The sequence below is a fragment of the Quercus lobata genome, chromosome 8, assembly GCF_001633185.2.
Source record: "Quercus lobata isolate SW786 chromosome 8, ValleyOak3.0 Primary Assembly, whole genome shotgun sequence".
NCBI classification, from domain to species: Eukaryota; Viridiplantae; Streptophyta; class Magnoliopsida; order Fagales; family Fagaceae; genus Quercus; species Quercus lobata.
Window position 1 is genome coordinate 29,739,318 of NC_044911.1, and position 23,732 is coordinate 29,763,049.

Here is a 23,732-nt window from a genome sequence, read left to right on the forward strand (position 1 = left end):
TAGAGGATAAGACATTTTGTAATTTCTTAGCCTTTTTAATTTCTTAGACTTGTGGGATTTATTTTGTAGCTTTTTAATTTCTTGAACTTGTTGGACTTGTGATATTTATTTCTTGGACTTATTAGATTTATTTTATTTTTATGTTTAGCTGGTGATTTTAGCTATGATTTTGTTGATTAATGATTAAATGGTTATCTTAGCTAGGTGATTTATTGATTTAAAATCTTAGTTATGATTTATTGATTTATAGATGTATAATTAACAGGTGATTTATTGATTTATGATTAACCTATGATTTGGATTGATTTGGCAGCCATATAACGTGGCCTAAATGCCAAATTTTGGCATTTGGGCCATGTTATATGGCTTGAATGGGCTTGAATCTAGGCAAAAAATCTTAATGGGCTTCAAAATATTTTTTTGTTTGGTTGGGCCAGATTTGGGCCTAGGCGGCTAAACGGGGCCTGTGGGGCCCGCGGGCTTGGTGGGGTGGGTTCGGGCCTCGGAAAAAAGAACTCGATTAATAATCGGGCCGGGTCCAGGTTGCGGGTCTTGGCCCGGGGGTCAGATCTGGGTATGCAAAAATCCGGCCCAAACCCAGCCCGTTGCCATTCTTAAGGACACTGCTAGGTAGAGATACAACTTTTCTTCTAGTTGAGATGAGCTCAGTAGCAGAGTTGAAGCGAGATAAGCTTTCAAGTCTTCAAAAGCTCATTGGCACTTGTCTATCCATTCGAACGCTTTCCTTAGTACTTTGAAAAACGGTATACACTTGTTAGTAGTTTTCGAAACAAACTTGTTAAGGGCAACTACTCGTCTAGTGAGGCTCTGGACGTCCTTGATATTCTTTAAGGGCTCTATGTTCAAAATCGCTTGGATTTTATTAGGGTTTGTTTCAATCCCTCTTTGTGAAACCATAAATCCAAGGAATTTCCTTGATGCAACTCCAAAGGCACATTTGCTTGGATTCGGCTTCATCTTATATCGCCTAACTGTATCAAAAGTTTCTTAAAGGTCGTCCAAATGCTATGTCTCCCTCACACTCTTGACCAGCATGTTATCCACGTACACTTCAACGTTTCTCCCGATTTATGGACAAAACATATGGTTGATCAGCCTCCGGTAGGTAGCTCCTGCATTTTTCAAACCAAATGACATCACTTTATAACAAAACAAACCTTGGCTTTGTGATGAATGATGTTTTCTCTTGGTCTGCCTTATTCATTTTAATCTGGTTGTACCTTGAGAACGCGTCCATGAAACTTAGCAACTAGTGTCCAGCTATTGAATCCACCAACTAATCAATGTGTGGAAGAGGGTAGTTTTCTCTTGGTCTACCTCATCCATTTTAATCTGGTTGTATCTTGAGAACGCGTCCATGAAACTTAGCAACTGGTGTCCAACTATTGAATCCACCAATTGATCAATGTGTGGAAGAGGGTAGCTTTCTTTTGGGTATGCCTTATTTAAATCTGTGAAGTCCACACACATCCTCGATTTGCCATTAGCCTTTTTGACCATCACTACATTAGCTAGCCAATCAGGGTAGTAAACTTCGTAGATGAATTCAGCGGTGACTAACTTATGAACTTCTTCTTTGATGGCATTATCTCGTTTTGGGACAAACACTCTCTTCTTTTGTCAAATAGGCTTATAGGATGGAGATACGTTTAAACGATGAGTAATCACACTTGGGTCAATCCCTGGCATGTTTTCATGGCTCCAAGCAAAAACATCTATGCTCTTTTTGAGGAATCCAACGAGATCTTGCTTCGTCTTCTCCCCCATACTCGTCCCGATCCTGGTAAACTTCTCCGGGTTGGACTCGTCCAACGATACATATTCCAATACTTCAATTGGCTCAGCCAATGATCTTCTTTCTTTAATGTTCAGTGTTTGCATTTGCTCATCCATGGCCAACATTGCTAAGTAACATTCTATAGCCGCTAATTGATCTCCTTATACTTCTTCAAAACCATACTCTGTTGGGAACTTGACAGACAAGTGGTAGGTGGATATTGCAGCCCTCTAACTGTTCAAAGTTGGTCGCCCAATAATGGCATTGTATGAGGACGAACAGTCTACAACAAGGAAATTCACTTCCTTATTAATTTGCTATGGATAAGAGACAACTACAATTGGCAAAGAGATGGTGCCTACTGGTAGAACCTTCATTCCTCCAAATCCGATCAATGGCACATTCATTGGACAAAGTAAATCCTTGTCAATCCTCATTTGCTAGAAGGCTGGATAGTAAAGGATGTCTGTTGAACTACTATTGTCTATTAACACCCTTCTTGTTGTATAATTTGCAATTGCCAAAGTAATGACAATTGCATTGTCATGAGAATGGTGCAGTCGCCTTACATCTTCATCCGTGAAAATAATGGCCGGCTTATCTTCTCTGATCATCCTTGGTGGTCATCCAAATATTTGCACATTCTAGACTTCCCACAAGTAGGTCTTCTTAGCTTTGGATGAGCTTCCTGTTGATGTACCTCCTACAATGATCCTTATTTCTCCAAGCGATTGACTTGTTGGCTCTTCTACTTTTCCCTTCATTGGTTGTCTCTCATCCTTGTGGTCTCGCCCAAGAAATTTTTTTAACTTTCCCTGCTTAATGAGAGCTTCAATTTGTTGCTTTAAGTCATAGCATTCGTTCGTATCATGTCCATGGTTGCGGTGAAAACGACAATACTTGCTTTTGTTCCGCTTGCTAGGATTTCCTTTCATCCTTTCGGGCCACTTCAAGGATGGATTGTCTTTGATCTGCATTAACACTTGGTCAAGCAGGGTATTCAAGAGAGTGTAGTTGGAGTATCGTCCCGAGGACGACCCTGCCTTCTTGCCATCACAATCTCTTTTCTCCCTTTCTTTGGCTTTCTTTGGATGAGGACCTTGCTTTGGATGGTGTATATAACCACTGTCCAATCGTTCACTTTTCTTCTTTTTCTTGGTAACGATCACGTCTTCCACATTCATGAAACTTTGAGCTGAATGTATCAATTCATCCATCATCTACGTCTCCTAGTCGTATAGCTTATGGATAAACAAGTTTGAATTGATACCATTGTAAAAAGTTGCTAAGAGGATTTTGTCATCCATCTCATCCACCAACTGGGCTTCTCTATTAAAATGGCTAATGAAAGTATGTAGGCTTTTGTTCTCCCTTTATTCTATGTTCAACAGGCTGGACGAAGAACGCTTCTGCATTTGTCCCCCTACAAAGTTGTTGACGAACAACTTACTTAACTCTTGGAATGAAGTTATGGTGTTTGGTGGTAGCTTACCAAACCATACTCTAGCCGGGCCTTTGGAGGTGGTAGGAAAGACTCTACACATGATTTCGTCTGGAACACATTGGAGATGTATGGTTGTCTTGAATGTAGCAATGTGATCACAAGGATCACGCGTCCCATCATATAAGTCCAGGGTAGACATTTTGAACTTGGAAGGTAAAGGGGGAATCAGTCCTGTACCTCATCCACGTGATTTGCACTTCTCATGGAATCCTTCATCTCTTTCATGGCTCTTTTCATTTGGTCCATTTCCAAATGTGGTACCCTACGAGTAACGGTACCTTTGGAGTGGTCTCCTTCAGCATTGTTTTCAGCCCCTCTATTCTTTGAATTTTGCCTATGCTCCTTGCCACGGCATTGTCGACGGTGTCTATTAACTTCTCTTGTTAACTCTTGGTTTTGTTGCCTCAAGTCTGCCATTGTAGTGGCCATGGATTGCAACTATTGCTGAACGGTCATCGAGGGTGCTAATGCACCATTTAGGTGATTGGAGGTGTTTCCACTCTCTTGGTGTCTAAGACTAGTGGCCATTGACCTAGTCTGAACTATGAAACCTTTTTGTCTTGGAAAGCAAGGAAATTAATACTTAGAAACTTTTTCCTTATCCTTTCCCACAGATGGTGTCAACTAATGATGCACAAAAATCAGTAGGCTGGAATGCTTTGGATTATGGTAATGGCTATAGGTCCTGAAAAGAAAGAAAGAACAGTCAAGGGTGACCGGTTTAACCTAGCCAAGGACCCTTTTACGGTTGAGTCAGTTTTCTCTCTAGAATACAAGGAAAGGAAAATAGTAAAATGGTAGGACTTACCTAGGTGAATAGGACTTGTTCCTTTTATGGAGAGTTAGAAGTGGGTCTACTTGTTTGGATCCACCAACATTTGTGGGTGATGGAGAAATTATACAGTCCTCATGGTGTACCATATCATTTGTCCACCATTTCACTAAAAAACTCCAACTTGTTTAAAGTAATTGAGTTAGTAATCAGTTTATGTTTAAAAAAAATTTCTGACTTAGCAATTTAAAATAGGTGGGAGTCTTTTTGTGGAATGGTGGATCGCGTCACTTGTCCACTATGAGGACCTTATTATTTCTCGTGGGTGATGTGAGTAGTTAATAGAGAAAATAGGTAAATGGAGTATGTGGAGCGAATTATGAGGAACTCCTTCCACGTTTTGAGAGTAGTACACTATGGTCAAATCATAAGGAAATTTATGAGAATTCCTTTTATAGAATTCACCAAGTGTTATTTGGTCGTCCTTATGGACGACCTACCTGGTCTTGTTATAGAGGGACTTGTATTGTTCCTAAGTACAATGTTCTTGTTCTCCTTTTCTTAAGGTTTCCCTAACGTGGTCAAGTTATGGACATGGTGACTGTGGACGATCATCATGGACGAATATCCTTAACTTAGTCCCTATCATGTGCTATCTGCAAATTGTTTTCACCACTCTTTAAACAATTTGGACTCGTAGGAACCAAGTTCCATGAGAGGAAGATTCCAAATCCTTATGAAATTATTCTCACATCCCAGAATCTTATTTGCAGGCACTAAACCAAAATAGAGAAAAGAAGGCAACAATTACCACACTCATTGGCATGTGATTATTTTGGTAGTTAGAGCAAGACACCAGAGGACCAGAAGGTGTGAAAATGCTTTTGTAGGAAAAAACAAGGTAGTAACAAGTAACAACCATCTTTAATTTGAAGCTTGTAATAGTAGTGGAGCTAGTACTGTGTTTATGGCAAGCCAAGTAGCGTTAGTGGAAGCCATTTTGAAAGCTATGGAGCTAGGCTATCAACATGTCATTTTTTTTATTGAGCACAGAAATATGGAGCATATCTAGTGATGATGTGTGAAATCAGTAAGCTGTGTGTGTCGAACTTCAACAATAGATGGATGACCTGAAAAGAAAGAAAGAGACTATCGAAGGTGACCAAGGTGAACTAGCGAAGGACCCTCTAACGATTAAGTCAAATTTCTCTATAAGACTCAAGTATAGTGAGTGGATGAATAGTAGAACGCCCCTTGGTTTGGAGAGGCTTAGTCCCTTTTATTGAGAATTTGGATTGGGTCTACTTGTTAGGTACCATTAACATCATGGGAGATGTGTGGACTTAATGGAGAGAGTGGAGCGAATTTCGGAGAATTCACCCCACGTCTTGGAATGGTAGATCGTGGTGCAACTGTTCTTGGTTTGTAGAGAACATCTTAGAATTTACTAAGTGTTCATTGGTCGCCTACAGTTTTTCGTTGCGTAGACTATCTATCTTTCTTTGACGACCTTTCTCCCTGATATTACTATTTTTCCCTTTTCCTTCCCGACTATTATCTTGGACGAACCTTCTTCTTATGGATGACTCATATGGACGATAAACACTTTTTGGTTACCCATCATCTAGTATCAAAGAAAAAGACCTCATTGGCATGGACAAGTGACAATGAATGACTTGCATTACCTTAGGCAACAAGTATTTTGTCCAATTTTAAGAAAGGGCATGCATTGCCTCTAAATACCCTACCCACACTACTGTTGGGTTCACCTGGCCATTTTTGTAAATGCTTTCCTGGTATTTGATTTATATTCTTGTAACAATTTTTAACATGGCATAAAATAAAATAAAAAAACTGTAACTATTTTTAACATGGCATAAAATAAAATAAAAAAACTCTTAAAAGTTAATAGAAGAAAGATTATATTCTATCTTTAAAAAAATAAAAAGTACAATAGTATATCATAAGAGTTAAAATAGAGTCAAAATCTCTCTCTCCCTCTCTTAATTTTAATGTTTAATTTCCATATTATTCTTAAATATTCTTAAACTCTTTAATAAAATAAAATTCTTAAATTTAAAATCATGTAAAAAAGCCAAATTCTCTAAATACACTCAAAGTGCAAGTGAAAGAGGTTAGTCTTTGTAGAGGCTCATTTTGGAGAAGCCCAACAATAGGGGCAAAAAAGAGTTAGTGGATCGAGAGAAAAAGCCATTAAACCCGAATGACAGGATAATGGATCATAAGCCCATAAAGTAAATAAATGGGCCTTAAGGAAAGCAAATGGGTCTAAAGGAGCCCAAAGAAAAGAGTAGTAAACATATGGGCATTATATGATATAGAAAAGTAAGAATGGGCCACAGCAGGCCCGAAGTAATGAAATAAGAAAGTAAGGGGTTGATGGAAAGCTCATGAGCCCTAAGGATGAAGGATACGGTGATTGGGCCAGGGAAGCCCAAAAGAGTTAGTAAAAGCGCATGGAAATTTAGAATTAGAAAATGGGCCGAGGATGCCCAAGGAGAAAGAAATGGGCCAAAGGAGCCTACAAGCAATGTAATAGTTCAAGAAAGCCCAAAGTAGTATGGATATAAATCCAATGACCATACTAGGTCATTGTAACCTATTGAAAGAAGAACATGCAGCTGACTTAAAAGAGGCCCAGCAAGCATGGGTCAAATAACACCACAACAGAAATAGTAGAGTGGCATGGCAGGAATGGTAGCAGGATATACGAAAGGAGCAAAGAGTGGGCTAAAGAGAGGAAAACCCACAATCAAGCAAGGCCTAGCCCTTGAAAGGAGCAAGCCAATAAAGAATGAAAAATCAAAAAACAGTTCATGCCATAAGAAGTCAAGGATGAGCGGCAGAATGCACAGATGAACCTTCAGGCCATGGCAAACGCATGAGCAGCTGACAAGCTTTGGATGTACACGGAAGTGGAGCACGCACAAGACCCAGGCACCACCAACCTGTACCCAGCCAATACAAGAGTAGTGGGTCATGGGTCAGAGATAAGAGAGGGTATGGTTTGGTGGTGGGGAGAAGGGAAAGCCTATTTTGGGGTTCCCACTCAGATTCTTTTGGGGGAGATGTCTTGCTGGGATGACATACCACCTAAAAAAACGAAGGATGAGTTGGAACCACTAAGTGCATGCCATGAGGGATAGCAAGAGAGAATACCCACACTGTGGTGGATAAGAATGCATGGTGAACAAGCAAAAAAAAAAAAAAAACAACATTCTTTGTCTGGTAATGGGGAGTGGCACAACTAACACAGGTAAATGGTGGTGGCTGAGCAGCTGACAAACCAGTGGGTGGTCAAGAAGGACACCTAAATCCAGACAAAAGTAGTTAAAGGCTAAAATGGTAAAAACCAGTCATAGCAGGCAGTACATAAAAGGCTCTCGCCGTGCACAGTAGGATCACTGCAACAGTAGCAATCACGAGGAGAGAATCACAGCACCACCTTCACCATAACACTACACGAATAAGTGCTGAGAAAGAAATAATAGGAGTGGGGAAAGAATCAAAATAATAAAACGGAGAGAAAAGAGAAAGAAGAGAAATAGAGAGTGTAAAATGTTAGACATGCACCAATAGGCTAATCACTTCTCTCCCTCTAAAACCAAGCTTCTGTTGAGAATAAAGAATTTGTTTGGACATAAGCCATTCAAGTTTGTTCCCTCAAAGTAGATAATTTCTACAATAGGATTCTCCTGCAAGGTTATCCACGTTGAGGAAGTAGTTCCCTCATTGGTATTAGTTTTGTAACACAGTTGAACACAGCAGACTAACATTTTCCTTTTGATTTCACTATTTATCAAAATTATTTCCTTTCTTGCCTTTGCAATTTCACTTATAATGTGTTTCTTATATCGTTATTTTCCTACTTTACTTAAGGATTCTGTAGGGTCACGTTTTTCAGGCCAAGCCCAAGATGCATGGGACCTTAGACTAGTGAGCCTGGTACAATGAATTTATAGAGAGTGGGCCAAAGAGCTAGGTTTTAGTGTATGAACAATGGTCATCACGGTGTTCTTCATGGACCGAGTTTATCAGAGAGAATTGGTCCTCGATATGATCCGAGGAGCTTTTTATGGTGCCTCTGGTGTGTTGGGGGGGGGGGTCTAATTGTAGGGTCACGTTTTTCAGGCCAAGCCCAAGATGCATGGGACCTTAGACCATTGAGCCCGGTACAATAAATTTGTAGAGAGTAGGCCAAAGAGCTAGGCTTTAGTGTATGGACAATGGTCATCACGGTGTTCTTCATAGACTGAGTTTACCAGAGAGAATTGGTCCTCGGCACGATCCGAGGAGCTTTTTCTGGTGCCTCTGGTGTGTTGGGGGGGGGGGGGTTTCAGCCCCCCCTCTTCTGTCTCTCATTTCTCCCTTTTTATAATAGTTTCCTTCCTCTTGAATGGGGTTCCTAGGGTAGGTACTTGTCCCATTAGCCGTTCCTTCCAGTTGTTGGGAGTGGTTGTAAGGACAGAGAAGTATGGCTGTGTCAGGCACAAGGCACTGAATGCAATAATAGCAGCCCTTCCCTTAGACACTTCCGTTTTCTCCGTTGTCCTTTTCTGCTTTAGTGCTTCTCTTGCTTTGTGGAACGATATGGAGTGTCACTACCAGTGGCAGGTTACCTCTTTTATCCTCGGCTATATCCATGCCGAGGAGGATTCTTCCCATGGCCGAGGAGAGATTTTTCCTTGGGCTGGGCCCTTGGCCCATTGTAGACATCGACATGGGCCTATTGGTCTTTTACCCCCTACAATAGCCCCTCAAAATCCTGCTGTCCGGCTCCTTGGATGGAGAGAAGGGTTTTGGTGACATCGGGCCTCTGTCACGGCTTGCCAAGTCTTGCCCTCCATTAATGCCAGAGTCTCTTCGTTTGCCTGAGGCGTGTTCCTGGCCCTGAGACATTCTTTTAGCCTATCCAACCCGCGTTCCTGTCGTTTCGGTACACGAGGCGTGCTTTAATTAGGGCCCTTTCACGAGGTGACATAAATCCAACGGCTGAAGACTACTTTGGAATTTGAGCGAGATTTATCTTATTTGCAACTCCTTCTTGGAGATTTAGGTGAATTGATTGCCACCAGGCTTGCCCCCTATATAAGACGCACAGTGGGAGATCACTCCCCTTTATTCGTAGACCCTTGCGCCTTTTTTTTTAGGCTTCTAACTCTCCACATGTTCCCAAAGTCCCCACTGCAAGTGTGACTAAGATTTAGGGAGTGAAATGGTCATGGTTAGGGTGAGGGTGAAGGAGCCAAACCTTCTTCATAAGCCTTGGGTGTCTCCGAGATTCAGAATGGCCCGGTCAGGGCAAGGGAGACAAAGGCTCAAGAAATTTCTTCTCCTCGATAGGGTAAGAAAGGAGCCTTTTCTTCCTTCAACCAAAATCCGAAGTAGGTAGAGGTCGCATCAGATTTTTGGTGCGACAGCACTGGGACTTCCATTTGGCGCCGTGTGTTACGCACATGAGGGCTTGGACTTCCCATCGTCGGTACCATCCATGCTTACTCGACTGCTGCTAGAACGATACTTGCTCGATTGCTACTAGAGCAAGTATAGGGATTTGGCATCCCTGCTTCTTCCTCTCTTCCATCACTGGTGCCATCCAGACTTGCTTAGTTGCTGCTAGAGCAAGGTTGTGGACCAGGTGTCTCTTCTTCTTCTTTTCTTCTATCACTGGTGCCATCTAGACTTGCTTAGTTGTTGTTAGAGCAAAATTGAAGGATCTATCGTTCCCGTGTACCCTTTTTTTTTTTTTTTTTTTTTTTTTTTTTTTTTTATATAGTTAGCTTATGATATAGGCTTGTTTAAGCCCTTTTATGTATATTGTACTATCTCTTTATCTAATAAAAGATGATTTCATCGCATTTTATGTATCCTTTCTTTTCTGCAATAATTATTTTGTGAATGGATGTGCTGGTGTCTTTTCTTTCAAGCTGTACTTAGAACCATTTCCCTTGTCGGTAAAGAGTTATCACTTTGAACTTATCGAAACCGACAGGCACAACAATGCCGATTTTAAATAGGTTAACTATATAAGACTAATCGGGATGACAACCGCACGTTCTGTATTGCGAACGGGGTGACCGCCTGAGGACATGTGATCTAAAATAAACTGTCCGAGGGGTCGCTGGGTACTAGGGTTCTTTTCCGCATTTTCGATGATATTCGTAGTTTTAACTTGTTTTAGGTGTCTGGTCTAAGGACCAAGGCATGACTGTACCTAATCTAAACACTCAAAAAGGCACCATTGTGTGTTAGTTTCCATAAGGCCAGAGGGCCGAGGACCATGCAAGACCTCCGTTCCGCCTAGGACCTAGGCCTTTCTTGAAGTTGCCTAGTTCTGTTTAGCACTTAGGCTGTTAGAGTGTCTAGTTTTCCCATATGTTTGGGTCTGAGGACCATGCAAGACCTTGATTCTGTCTAGCACTTGGGCTCTTAGAGTATCTAGTTTCCCCATAGGTTTAGGTTCGAGGACCATGTAAGACCTTGGTTCTGTCTAGCACTTAGGCTCTTAGAGTGTCTAGTTTCCCCATAGGTTTGAGTTCGAGGACCATGCAAGACCTTGATTCTGTCTAGCACTTGGGCTCTTAGAGTGTCTAGTTTCCCCATAGGTTTGAGTCCGAGGACCATGCAAGACCTTGGTTTTGTCTAGCACTTGGGCTCTTAGAATGTCTAGTTTCTCTATAGGTTTGAGTCAGAGGACCATGCAAGACCTTGGTTCTGTCTAGTACTTAGGCTGTTAGAGTGTCTAGTTTCCCCATAGGTTTGAGTCCGAGGATCATGCAAGACCTTGGTTCTATCTAGCACTTAGGCTGTTAGAGTGTCTAGTTTCCCCATAGGTTTGAGTCCGAGGACCATGCAGGACCTTGGTTCTATCTAACACTTAGGCTTTTAGAGTGTCTAGTTTCCCCATAGGTTTGGGTCCGAGGACCATGCAAGACCTTGATTCTGTCTAGCACTTAGGCTCTTAAAGTGTCTAATTTCCCCATAGGTTTGAGTCCGAGGACCATGTAAGACCTTGGTTCTATCTAGCACTTGGGCTCTTAGAATGTCTAGTTTCCCCATAGGTTTGAGTCCGAGGACTATGCAAGACCTTTGGTTCTATCTAGCACTTAGGCTTTTAGAGTGTCTAGTTTCCCCATAGGTTTGAATCTGAGGACCATGCAAGACCTTGGTTCTGTCTAGCACTTGGGCTCTTAGAGTGTGTAATTTCCCCATAGGTTTGGGTCCGAGGACCACGCAAGACCTTGGTTCTGTCTAGCACTTCAAAAGATTCTGGTTTAGCCCTCAGCTTCCCTGTCTGTAGGGAATTCAACGAACCGGACTATTAGGGGTCTTAAGAGTTAGCCCCTTGACAAGTGCATGGGGGCGCATATCTGACGTCCGAAGCCCCTTGAACTGCGCTGTTTAGCAATCCTCCCCTCGTAATGGACATTTTGAAGCGTGACCCTAAACGGAGGCTGAGCTATGATAATGACAGTGTGTTCCTGGAAATGATGGGGGGCTTTCGCGTGGCTCGCACCACTGCCTAAATGGTCCTCTCAAGGGATTCTTGTTAATAGGAGCTTGACCGTGACTAACCGTCATATTCGTCAATGCACAAGCTCTTCCCACAAACGACGCCAATTGTAGGATCACGTTTTTCAGGCCAAGCCCAAGATGCATGAGACCTTAGACCAGTGAGCCTGGTACAATGAATTTGTAGAGAGTAGGCCAAAAAGCTAGGTTTTAGTGTATGGACAACGGTTATCACGGTGTTCTTTATGGACCAAGTTTACTAGAGAGAATTGGTCCTCGGCATGATCCGAGGAGCTTTTTTTGGTGCTTCTGGTGTGTTGGGGAGGGGGGGTCTCAGCCCCCCTTCTTCTGTCTCTCCTTTCTCCCTTTTTATAGTAGTTTTTTTCCTCTTGAATGGGGTCCCTAGGGTAGATACTTGTCCCATCGGCCCTTCCCTCCAGTTGTTGGGAGTGGTTGTAAGGACAGAAAAGTATGGCCGTGTCAGGCACAAGGCACTGAATGCAATAATGGCAGCCCTTTCCTTAGACACTTCCGTTTTCTTCGTTGTCTTTTTCTGCTTTAGTACTTTTCCTGCTTTGTGGAACGATATGGAGTGTCACTACCAGTGGCAGGTTGCCTCTTTTATCCTCAGTTATATCCATACCAAGGAGGATTCTTCCCATGGCCGAGGAGGGATTTTTCCTTGGGCTGGGCCCTTGGCCCAGTATAGACATCGACATGGGCCTATTGGTCTTTTACCCTCCACAGATTCCTTATTTATTTTGTCTAACGAGAAGCGTATTGCCTTTATTGTCATATTGTATGTGTCTGCCATAACTCTTCTGTAACAGCTTCGCCTGCCATGGGCATGTGATCAAAGTTTCAGCAAACGGGGCATGGTTTGTGCATAAGCCGGACCAAAGTTAGTTTCAATTGGACCGATCCCAACTTTCTTATCCAGAACACTTGGGCCTTAATATAGTAGGAGGCAGTCTAGTCCAAAATTACAAAAGACCCACCACAGTCTCATATAAATTAATTCAAGTTTTTATTTTTCCTCCATATTATTATTTTTTGATGAAATTTTTCCTCCTTACTTGATTGCACTAGAACTAGATTATTCCTTTTTTCTTTTTCATTTTTAGGTATATCTTAAAATTTCTTTTTAACTCTTGTATTAATAAATCAATTTTTTCATCTTTTGATTATTTAAATAAACAAGATTCCAATGTGAATATAATGTAACAGTTGAAAAGCCTTACATATTTTTCTTAGATAGGTGGATAGTAAACAAGGGGGATGTGAGTTTGAAACCACAAACATATGACATTACAAAGAAAGTCATTGTACTGGATTATCACTGGAATCCTCTCTACATTTTTATCTTATTTTCCTGTAAATTATTATTATTTTTCTATTTTATGATTTATAAATTGAAAAAAGTAACATAAAATAAGGGTTAAAAAAAAATTAACCAGAAACAAATTTATAACAAAAACTTATAACATTATAGCGAGTGTAGTGGTCTGAAGATAAAAGAATTGGTTATTGGTGTAAGAAAAAAAGCAATTATCCCTTGGTAAATGTAAATCGTAACAAACACGGTAGCAGGATCGAAGTCGAAAAGGGGTTATTTATTTAGTTACAAAGCATGAGGGGAGGGCTGGCTGTTTAGTTTGGGTAGGTTGGTCAATTCCCTCGCCACTAATCCAAATACTAAATAAATTGTTCTTTCTTCTTCTTGTTCAGACAGACCAGGCAAAATGGCCTTACAGGCTGGGATTTCAACCTCCAAGGTTCTTGTTCTTGCCGGAGCAGGTCAAACCCATCGTTTTCATTTTTTTTCTTTGGTTACTGGGTTCTGTTCTGGGTTTCAATCTTAATTTGTTTTGTTCTGGGTTTTTAGTTTAGACCCATATCTACTTTTATTTTTATTTGCTGGCTGTAATTCACTTTCCAGGTTTTCATTATTATTATTATTATTATTATTATTATTCATGCTGTAATTAGTTTCCTGCTTCTTGTTTACATATATGCTGTTCAATCGTATATGATATGGTGCATTTTTTGTTGCCGAATTTTTGTCAAAATAAAATCTTTTGTAACAATCAATCTCACCACACTCTAGAAAAACCCACAATTCTCGATGAATGAAAGAGAAGTTTTATGTTGATACTTAAAAGCATTTCACACCACACCACACTTCTCTTCTTTTTGATAGTTACCGCGGGAGAGAGGGGATTTCTCCGTTGGAAACACCCAGTTGAGCCACTCTTTGCTTCTTGTTTCAGTTGCATACTTTTGCAATTGATCTGAAGCTTTATATATAATCATGAAAGATAACTTCCTAAAATACAATCCAAAACAAAAGAGACGAGGCAATAAAATCAAAATCCTATCGCCTAATAAAAGCAAACAAAGATGCATTACATTCACCTTTTGATTGTCATAGACCACAACTAACCTACTAAAGTTAGAAGCTAGCTCTTTCTTATTTGTAGTCTACCACTCAATCTAAGCTGGTAAAGATATGCAAACTTACTAGATAGCAAATATGCAGAACGATTCAAAACAAATCACCGTTCTAATGCTAGAATCGGTTATGACTCTTACATTTGACACAGCAAAACAGATTATCTCTTATTATTGCTAGTACTGGAAATGTTTTTTTTTTTTTTTTTTTTGGTTTTGAAATGTGTTTCGTGATTTAGGTTGGACTGTTTCGGTTGTTTTGAGAAGTGGGCGATTGTCTGAGCTCATTGCGCAACTTCAAGTTTTACTCAGAGGTGTAGATGAAGCTGAAATCTCGTCTGAAAAGTATGACAGTGCAGCTCTTACAGCTCAGGTTGCTTGGTCTCAAATTCCTGAATGTCATTGCATTGCCTTTAACATGCTTACTATATGATGAGGGATGCTTTAATTGTTGAACTGATATATGTAGATGGGCAAAACTTAGTTACAATACCTTTTATATATATATTAATCAATTGAATTCAACCATGTGGCTATATTTGATCAATGCCGCACAAAAAGTGTTATCTTACATTAAGTACAATTAAATTCAACTTGACTCATTGGTCAATTCAGTCACATGGTTAAACTTAATTGGAAAACCTAAGGTAGAACATCTAAGAAAGTATACCTAATTTTTTTCCTATGTATATATTCAGCTTCACAAATTTGATATTTAGTTATATTATATATGCTCATATTTGTGTGCTCTCATTGTCAGATTCGACAATTGGCTCAAGAGATCAGGGAGTTAGCTGTTTCCCATCCTGTAACTGTTTTCAATGGGAACTCTGCCTCCAGTGGTATGTAGATTAATTGTATTGTATCTTCTTTCTCTGAAAAATGTGGATTCTTAGTATGGTTTAATTTTTTCTATTCCATCTTTTTGACACCCTGATTTGGCATATTTTGTTACTTTTCCAGTTTTCCTTCACTCCCTTTAGTTGAATCATATTTTCTAATATTGGAAAAAAAAGATACAAAAGAAAACAAAAACAAAAACAAAAATCCTAGTGTTTCTACAAGGTGGTTAGGCTGGCAAACAACTGTTATAGTGTCAACAAGTCTATCAATATCTTTGTCTAGTTTTTGCCACCCTGCTTTGCGGAACTTCTAGGTGAGATTTATGGAGGGTTCGATTAAATGGATTGCTTTTGGATATGGGTGATAGTGAATTGATTCACTCATCTGAGCACTTGAATTTACTGAATCAGATGATCAAGCTAGATAGACTTGATTTGAGCAATTAAGAATAAACTTTTTGTTCTGTGTTTCTTTACAGATTACATCAGTTGATCAATTGTCAACATATAAATCAGAACATCTCTCTAGAACAAAGGAAAAAGGACCTAAATATTTCTATATGAGCGTGTGGATAAAAATATTTTCAAAGTCAACAAATTATAGTTCTTCCCTTTGGGCAAAATTTACATACAGGTACCTTAGGTTCCCTTATTAAAATTCAGCCACGTGGCTATTTAACTAAATCACTAAACAGCATTACAACAATTTCTACCTTCCTATGAGAAAACCCACTTGCATTGAATTCAAGAGACTCTCTCTCTGCCCCCTTCTCTCTTTGCAAATATCAAGCATCCAGGCCCTCTGTTGTGGGAGAGGACGATGGGGCTGCATTTTATATACATAGATTCACTTACAGAAAAAGTAGTGTCTATATCGCCAAGTTTATCTTGTAAGTCTCCAGAATCCGACATGTTGAAAGCTAAGTTGTGGCCAATCGGTATGGTTTGGAGAGGCCTATACTGGTATGCAAGTCTCACCTCTACAAGGATATCTCTATCAAAACTGTTGCTGAAATTCTTGCCTTGGTTGACCACTATAATGCCACCAAATTGAAGGATATTTCCCCCAGATTTGCTTTTGAAAACCAAGGTATATTTTTGGTTAGCATGAAGTATACTGTATTTCCTCATAATTAAAGTTTTCTGGAAAAGATTATGTAATGTTATATAAATTTTTTTTGTATGAATGTTCATAAAATTGATGAGGGTTTGATCAGACAAGGAAAGATGAACAGATCTGTCTTTCCACTACAATTTTCAACCCTTTCGTCCTCTGCCACCTTCCAATTTCCATTTTTTAGAATAGCCTTTGGTAACTTTCAGCAGAAAACACCCACCAAAAGTGCTTGATTTCTATTCAAGAGGGCTTGGGTGCCTGATTACTAGCAAAGAGAGATGAAGGGGACTGAGAGAGAAAGCGCCTCTTGAGTTCAATGCAAGTAAGTTTTATCAATGGGGATAGTAGAAGGTGTTTTAAGTTTTAACACTGTTTTGTGATTTATTTAAATAGCTCTATGGCTGAATTTTAACAAGAAAACCTAAGGTACAGGACATAAGGTACAGTACTTAAGTTTTGTCCTTTCCCTTTTCATTTCTATCCTCACCACTGTTGCTCCTTAGTTGTTTACCAGAAGGAATTCCTCAGTAATTCTCTACTATCTTATGTAGTTTTATTCTCGTTTAACATTTATCTTTCAAAGGATATTATTTGCTGTGTTACAAAATATGTATGATTTTTTTTTACAAGTAGAGTATGTATGGTTTTTATTAGAGGGGGGTTAATTATATAGATGCATATATATTTTTATGTGCACACAGGGAGTTATGCTTCTTACTTAGTGCCTGCTGCTGCACTTGGAGCAATGGGATATTGTTACATGTGGTGGAAGGTAAGCTTTTGTAACCTAAACCCATAGATTTTGTTTGTCACAAATGTGTTGTATTTGGTACTGCACTTATGGCAAGCTATTCTTGCTTATTTATGGGTGAATTTGTAATATTTCTTTCTTTTGTTGTGCAAGGGATGGTCGCTTTCTGATGTTATGTTTGTAACAAAGCACAATATGGCAAATGCTGTTGCAACTGTCTCCAAACAATTAGAGAATGTCAATGAAGCACTGTCTGTAAGTAGCATTGCTTATTTGCTTTGCCATCTCGTAGTAAGTTCCTGACATAAAACAAAGGGAGCAAAACCAAATCAGGTTTGGCAGTTCCTGGGCAGCTTTGATTTCGAGGAATTAGGGTAACTTAGGGTTTGGTGGGAAAAGGCTGGAATATATTAGGGAGTATGTGACTTCTAAAGGTGAAAAGAAATAGTAGGATTTGTGGGTGACATAAAGGGAAAAAATCAAGGTCTGGGTTACTATTCCAGGGCTGTGAACTGTAATTGGGCTGTTTGTTGATTATTTGAAGCTATTTGATGGATGGGTGGTTTACGGTTATGAAGTTTTGGATAGAGTTTTAAAATATGACAAATCAATGTGTGGTTGCAAGGTATTAAGTTGCCGGAAATTTAAGAACGAAAAAAAAAGTAATAAATTTCTAGACATCACATCTAGGATTTACTTGGCATCACACGTCGGAGTAGGTTGTATCACACAAACCTTAAACAAAACTTTAGAGCTTCTGTATGCTTTAGAAAACTTATTCTTCTTCCTTTTAATAGAAGTATTACATCTATTCCTATTAGAACTTGCACCTTTTTGAACCCAGACTAAGAGTTAGACTTGGACCCCTTGGGCTTTTATTACTATGCCCAAACTAAATAACTAAACTCAAATAAATCCAAAATAAGACCCAACAGACTATTAGAACAGGCCATGTCCAGAAACTAGGAAATTACAGAATTTCCCTCGGCAAATAGTAATTCTTTCCTTTACAGCGTTTAGAGTTCACCCCTGTTTTAAATATCAATTTGTGCAGGCAACAAAGAGGCATCTAACCCAGAAGCTAGAAAACTTGGACTGGAAGGTTGAGGAGCATAAGGAAACATCCAAGCTTATTGCAAATGATGTACTGAACTATTCTTCTCTCTCTCTCTCTCTCTCTCTCTCTCTAGATGCACGTTTCAATTAATAAGACACGAGATGCGGTGGGGGGGATCTTATTATTTGATAAAGACCAAATCACCTTGCTCTTCCTTTTCCCTTGTTTGAAGCATCACAATTCATGATCATCAGAGGATCAAATTACCACCTATTTTAGTTTGTTATCCTTGCTGTAATCACAATAGATACTTCTAACTTTTGATATCTGCGTCACTTGTGCCATCTGGATTTGGGTTCACAATAAATACATTCAGGTGATAGTGGCACCACTGGTGCTTGGAATACATATTGAACTGTGCTTATATTCATTTGCAATCTTTTATGCTTGAAGGTTAATGAGGTGAAGTCAAACCTTTCTCAAATTGGGTTTGATGTTGAATCGATCTATCAAATGCTATCTGGGTTGGTGAGTTCTTTTCCTTTTTTCAAATTATAAATTTAGTCTCTCTCTCTGGCATGCTAATTTCAACTAAGCTTTTGGGGCTACTGATGTTTTATATGTCAATTAACTTGACAGGAAGGAAAGATTGAGCTTCTTGAAAGCAAACAGGTATATTTCTGCTTATGTAAATTAAATTTAGTGCCTTTTGCTGTATGTGTTCACTTAATGTTTCTATGGTGGTTGATATATTTCTTTATCTTCTTCCCAACACCATACAGGATATGACCAACTCGGGCCTATGGTATCTATGCCAAGTGGCTGGAGGCTTCAAAGATGGGCTTAATGCTAAACTTTTTAAGGTCAGAAATTAGATCTGTGTTATATTTATGCCTATATGGGATGGATAGCTAAGCATCTAAAGCTGTGGCTAATAACTGGGATTTAGATGAACACTTCATGCCAAAAATCAGCAGTGTCTACTGATTTAGGTGACAGCCAATTGTGGGGCCTATATTTATAATAGTGATCCTTGATCACAATTGCTGAGGGATGGGTAACTATTTTTTCATGGACTCATTTTCTCTAGTTCTTAAATGTTACTAATTTCTTCTTCCTTGTACCTCGGCAGGATGTCGGTGATACAGTAGCAAATCATTCAACAATCACATTTGAGGAGACCTCTCTCAAGGTATCTTGAGTCTCATTCTTCAGTATAATTATATTTTCATTCACCGATGACATGGTGTAATGATTTGTAATGATTTTATTTCAGGGACTCCAATTTATTGCTGAAACGAAGGACTCAGGTGTGATTGATAAATCAACGAAAACCACAAGGATAATTGATCTTGACAACTTCCCTGGTGAAAAAGCTCGGACACTGAAAAATAGAATTCACAGGTCATATCCAGTTGGGATGTCTTTGGCTGAGATATTATGAATTCATATACATGATTTTGTTGTCTTCAATATATCATTGATTTTGTGAGCTGAACGTTTTCCTATTGATTCCATAGATGTATATGGCTCTATGGGATTCCTTAATTCTTTTCCAGTGATAAATGTGTTCTGAGTGTTTGATTTGTACATCCCCAGCTGGGAGAGTATAGAGTGATAGCATTTTGTTACAAGTGTAAGTTTCAATGTTATTCTTTCTCAAAATAAAGCATCATAATCTCAATGGTGCTGATGACATCGTAGTTTTCAATGACCAATCTAAGAATAGCATGTTCAATAGTTCAATTTTCATTTAGCCATTGTTGAAAATCCATCCAAGGCCAGATCTGTGTTATACTTTGTGCAGTTGTCCTAGTATGGTATGTTAGATTGGCAAAACACAACATAAAGCCCTGGGAAAAAGATAATGAAATCATTGGGTTTAGGCTGCATTTTGAAAGTTTCCTTTGCACGGAAACCACCTGGGTGAAGACTGAAGAGTGGCTTTGAAGTCCTTAGAGTTCTTTCTTAACCTTCCCATGTGTGAAGAGTGGCTTTGAAGTTCCTAAAGTTCTTTCTTAACCATTCTGAATTGAATAAATTACTACTGTATTATTTTTGTTTTAGAAGATTGTAATTTGGCAATCAATTTAGTACACAAATTTGGGAAGTTATCAATAGCATATATAAAATTAACTCAATAGAAAATATTCAAATTTTCCTCATTAAAAATGATTTACGGGATATTTTTAGAATTTAGCTGAAGGCTATGTATGCAATTCAGATATGGGGAAAAACTTCAGCCATACATGAAAATAGAAAATAATGGCAGGGATAAAGTGTTTTTCTCATTGGATAGGTCTACCTGCGGAAACTGTTTGTTGGTTTAATCTCAAGTTTATTCACATGCTCTCCAAAAAAAAAAAATAATAATAATAATAATAATAATTGTAGGGATGAAAGGCCTATGAATGTATATTGGGCCGTGGACCTTATTCATGGACATTTAGTAGTCCGAGGACAATTAGACGTCAACGAAGAAGTACAAATCAGTGAATTATGGAAGGATTCTGGTTATGAGAGTTTGGGAAGGTAGTCCAAGGAGAAATGCCTCTTCGGCTTAATAAGGTAGAGGTCAGAAGGGTTAATCTGCCATTGAGAGCAATACTTCAAACGATTCTACTAGTAAAGACAAACATCAGGAGGGAATAAGACAAAGAGAAGCTGAGAAATATCGAGGAGAAAGCGGTTACTACTGCATTAAATGTTTTGCAGCTAACTTTCTGACCGTATTAATGTGGAGATGATACATGAATAGTAATATTCAGCCTTGCAGCTACCCCCAAAGACTTCAAGAAGGTGCTGATGGGATAAGGATTAAAGCCAGCAGCTTGATCTACACGTGGAAGTAAAACAGGGTAATATAAAGAAAAAAGACCCCATTACAGGGGGAGGATCGGAGCATCTGTAGAAAAAACATTATAGCAATAAGAATTGTAACTTTAATAAAGTTTAAGAGAAATATATACAAGAGCTACTCTCCTCGGATTTTGCCGAGAAAGATTTTCTATACACCAAAACTTATTTATCTTTGTTTTGTTGTCATCTTTAACCCATTATGATTGTTGTCCATCCCATTGAAGTTCAGTTTCAAGCCCACTCTTTACAAATTCATTGTATTGGGCTTTTTGGGCTTTAACCCTTTTATCTTTTGGGCTTAGGATCCAAAACGAGTCTTTACAATTGGCGCAATCTGTGGGAATACTTGAGCTTTAGTGAGATCAACTTTCAGCTATAATAGGTCTAGGGCCAAACCGAGAAGAGTCTGTTGGTTTCCAACGTCAAGATTAGTTTCTTAATCTTGAATGAAGGAGGGACCGGAAGGTTAGTGTGCATACCACACATACTAGTAGGAGCCAATCTCAAAGTGGGAGTCACGCCTTTCATGAAGAGAATATTAGAAGCATGCAATTGGAGATTGACCGTTTGCGAAGGAGGTTACACTGCGAGCGACGTAGAGGAACTCCTTTAAGTTCTGACCCTTCTTCTGATGATGATAGGGATGACAATTATAGGCCCAGATCAAGGACTCCTTCCAGTAAGTCTTTTTCATGTGATGAAAATCGCCATTACAAGCGAAGAAGTAAGAGTCCATCTCACAAAAGTCTGGGAAACGATGCTATGAGTAGGGCTCTGAACCAGATTTCTAAGTCACCTTTTACACGAAGAATTGAAGGAGGAAAAATTTCTCGGCGATTTAGTCAACCAACATTCACCTTGTATAATGGCAGAATAAACCCTGTAGAGCGTGTTAGCCATTTCAACCAGAGAATGACTGTTCACTCCAAGAATGAGACCTTGATGTGCAAGGTGTTCCCATCTAGTTTAGAGCCTGTGGCAATGAGGTGGTTTGATGGTTTGAAGGAATGTTCTATTAACTCCTTTAAGGAGCTTACTAGGGCATTCGGGGCTTGTTTCATTACTTGTAGTAGGATTCCTTGGCCCTTGGACTCCCTGTTGTCCATAACCATGCGAGAGGGGGAAACCCTGAAAACGTACTCTAACAGATACTAGGAGATGTTTAACAAGATAGATGAGAATTTTGATGATGTGGCTATAAGGACTTTCAAGGTCGCCCTACTTGCCAAGCATGATTTGAGGAAGTCTTTGACAAGGAGGCCTGCTAGGAGTGTGCGTCAGCTCATGAATCGTATTGATGAGTATAAGCGGGTCGAGGAGGACCAACAACAAGGAAAGGGGAAAGCTAAAGTAGTCCCTTAGGATAGAAGGGATTTTAAGTCGAAGAAGTATAACAATAACCGACCTAGGAGGGATTTTGCTAGGCACCCTGGATCTACTGCTACTCAAGTGGTTAATACGGTGTTTTGAGAGCCTATGCATCAAATATTGGATAAGATAAATGATGAACCATACTTCAAGTGGCCCAATAAGATGGGTGGGGACCTCATGAAACGTAATCAAAGTCTTCATTGTCAGTATCACCAAGACCGAGGACACACTACTAAGGAGTGCAGGACTTTGTGGAATCATCTCGAGCAGCTAGTTAAGATTGGGAAGTTAAAACAATTCTTGTATTAGCCCAGTGAAGAGGATAGTTAGACAGGGTCAGGAACTCAGAAAGATTCTTCTTTAAGACCATATTTGGGGACAATCAGCGTTATTCTTACTGCCCTAGGTAAGATCGGTTCCCATCCATCTAGGGTGATGTCTATAGATCGGCCATTTCTAGAGATCTTGATTCCTGACCCCAAGAGGAGTAGAATGGAAGTCCGATTAGCCTTGAGCTTTTCCGACAAGGATAAGGTGGGAACCCTGCAACCGCATGATGATGCCCTAGTGGCTATTCTCAGGATTGGAGGGTATGATGTGAAAAAGGTTTTAGTAGATCAAGGTAGCAGTGCAGAGATCATGTACCCTGACCTATTTAAGGGGCTGAAGTTGAGGCTTAAGGACTTGGCTTGCTATGACTCTCTTTTAATAGGGTTTGATGGGAAGATTGTCTTTCCTAAGGGCCAAATCAAACTACCTGTTTAGGTAGAGTCAGAAGTCATGTAACTGAACTTTATTGTGGTAGATGCCTACTCCCTCTACACTGCTATTATGGCAAGACCTTGGCTTCACGCCATGGGGGCTGTGTATTCCACCCTGCACTTGAAGATGAAGTATTTGTCAGGGGATCAAGTCGAGGAGCTAGTTGGAAGTCAATCTATGGCTAGGCAGTGTTTAGTGGCCACAATTGGGCATCAGACTAGAGGTGAATCCTCGACCTCTGTGAAGAGGGATTTATAGCAATTAAAGGGAATAGTCTTGTTTGTGGATGTGGTGGTAGAAGGGGCAAAGTGTGAAGAATTGGAAAAAAACGTTATTGATGACGAGGAGGAGAAGTTTTTCCAAGCAGGAGTGCAGTTACCTCCTTGGGAGAAGGGAGAATTGATTGTCTTCCTTAAGAAAAATGTTGATGTATTTGCGTGGAGTGCTTATGAGGCCCCCGAGGTGGACCCAATTTTATTTGCCACTACTTAAATGTTAGTCCATCTATTGATATTATGGCAAGACCTTGGCTTCACGTCATGGGGGTTGTGTATTCCACCCTGCACTTGAAGGTGAAGTATTTGTCAGGGGATCAAGTCGAGGAGCTGGTTGGAAGTCAATCTATGGCTAGGCAGTGTTTAGTGGCTGCAATTGGGCATCAGACTAGAGGTGAATCCTCGGCCTCTGCGAAGAGGGATTTATAGCAATTAAGGGGAATAGTCTTGTCCGTGGATGTGGTGGTAGAAGGGGCAAAGTGTGAAGAATTGGAAAAAATCGTTATTGATGACGAGGAGGAGAAGTTTTTCCAAGCAGGAGTGCAGTTACCTCCTTGGGAGAAGGGAGAATTGATTGTCTTCCTTAAGAAAAATGTTGATGTATTTGCGTGGAGTGCTTATAAGGCCCCCGGGGTGGACC

At 39.8% G+C, this 23,732-nt stretch overlaps 1 protein-coding gene across 1 annotated transcript; it reads left to right on the forward strand.

Annotated features, from left to right (window-relative positions):
* Window positions 1–13,227: 13,227 nt before the first annotated feature.
* Window positions 13,228–19,524, forward strand: LOC115957453. Its single transcript, XM_031075696.1, has 11 exons — window positions 13,228–13,404; window positions 14,298–14,431; window positions 14,819–14,900; window positions 16,719–16,789; window positions 16,922–17,023; window positions 17,823–17,912; window positions 18,279–18,353; window positions 18,465–18,497; window positions 18,608–18,688; window positions 18,958–19,017; window positions 19,102–19,524. Exons 1-11 carry the CDS (start codon window positions 13,350–13,352, stop codon window positions 19,267–19,269), a joined length of 951 nt encoding a protein of 316 aa, XP_030931556.1. The 5' UTR covers window positions 13,228–13,349; the 3' UTR covers window positions 19,270–19,524.
* The last annotated feature ends 4,208 nt before the right edge of the window (window positions 19,525–23,732 follow it).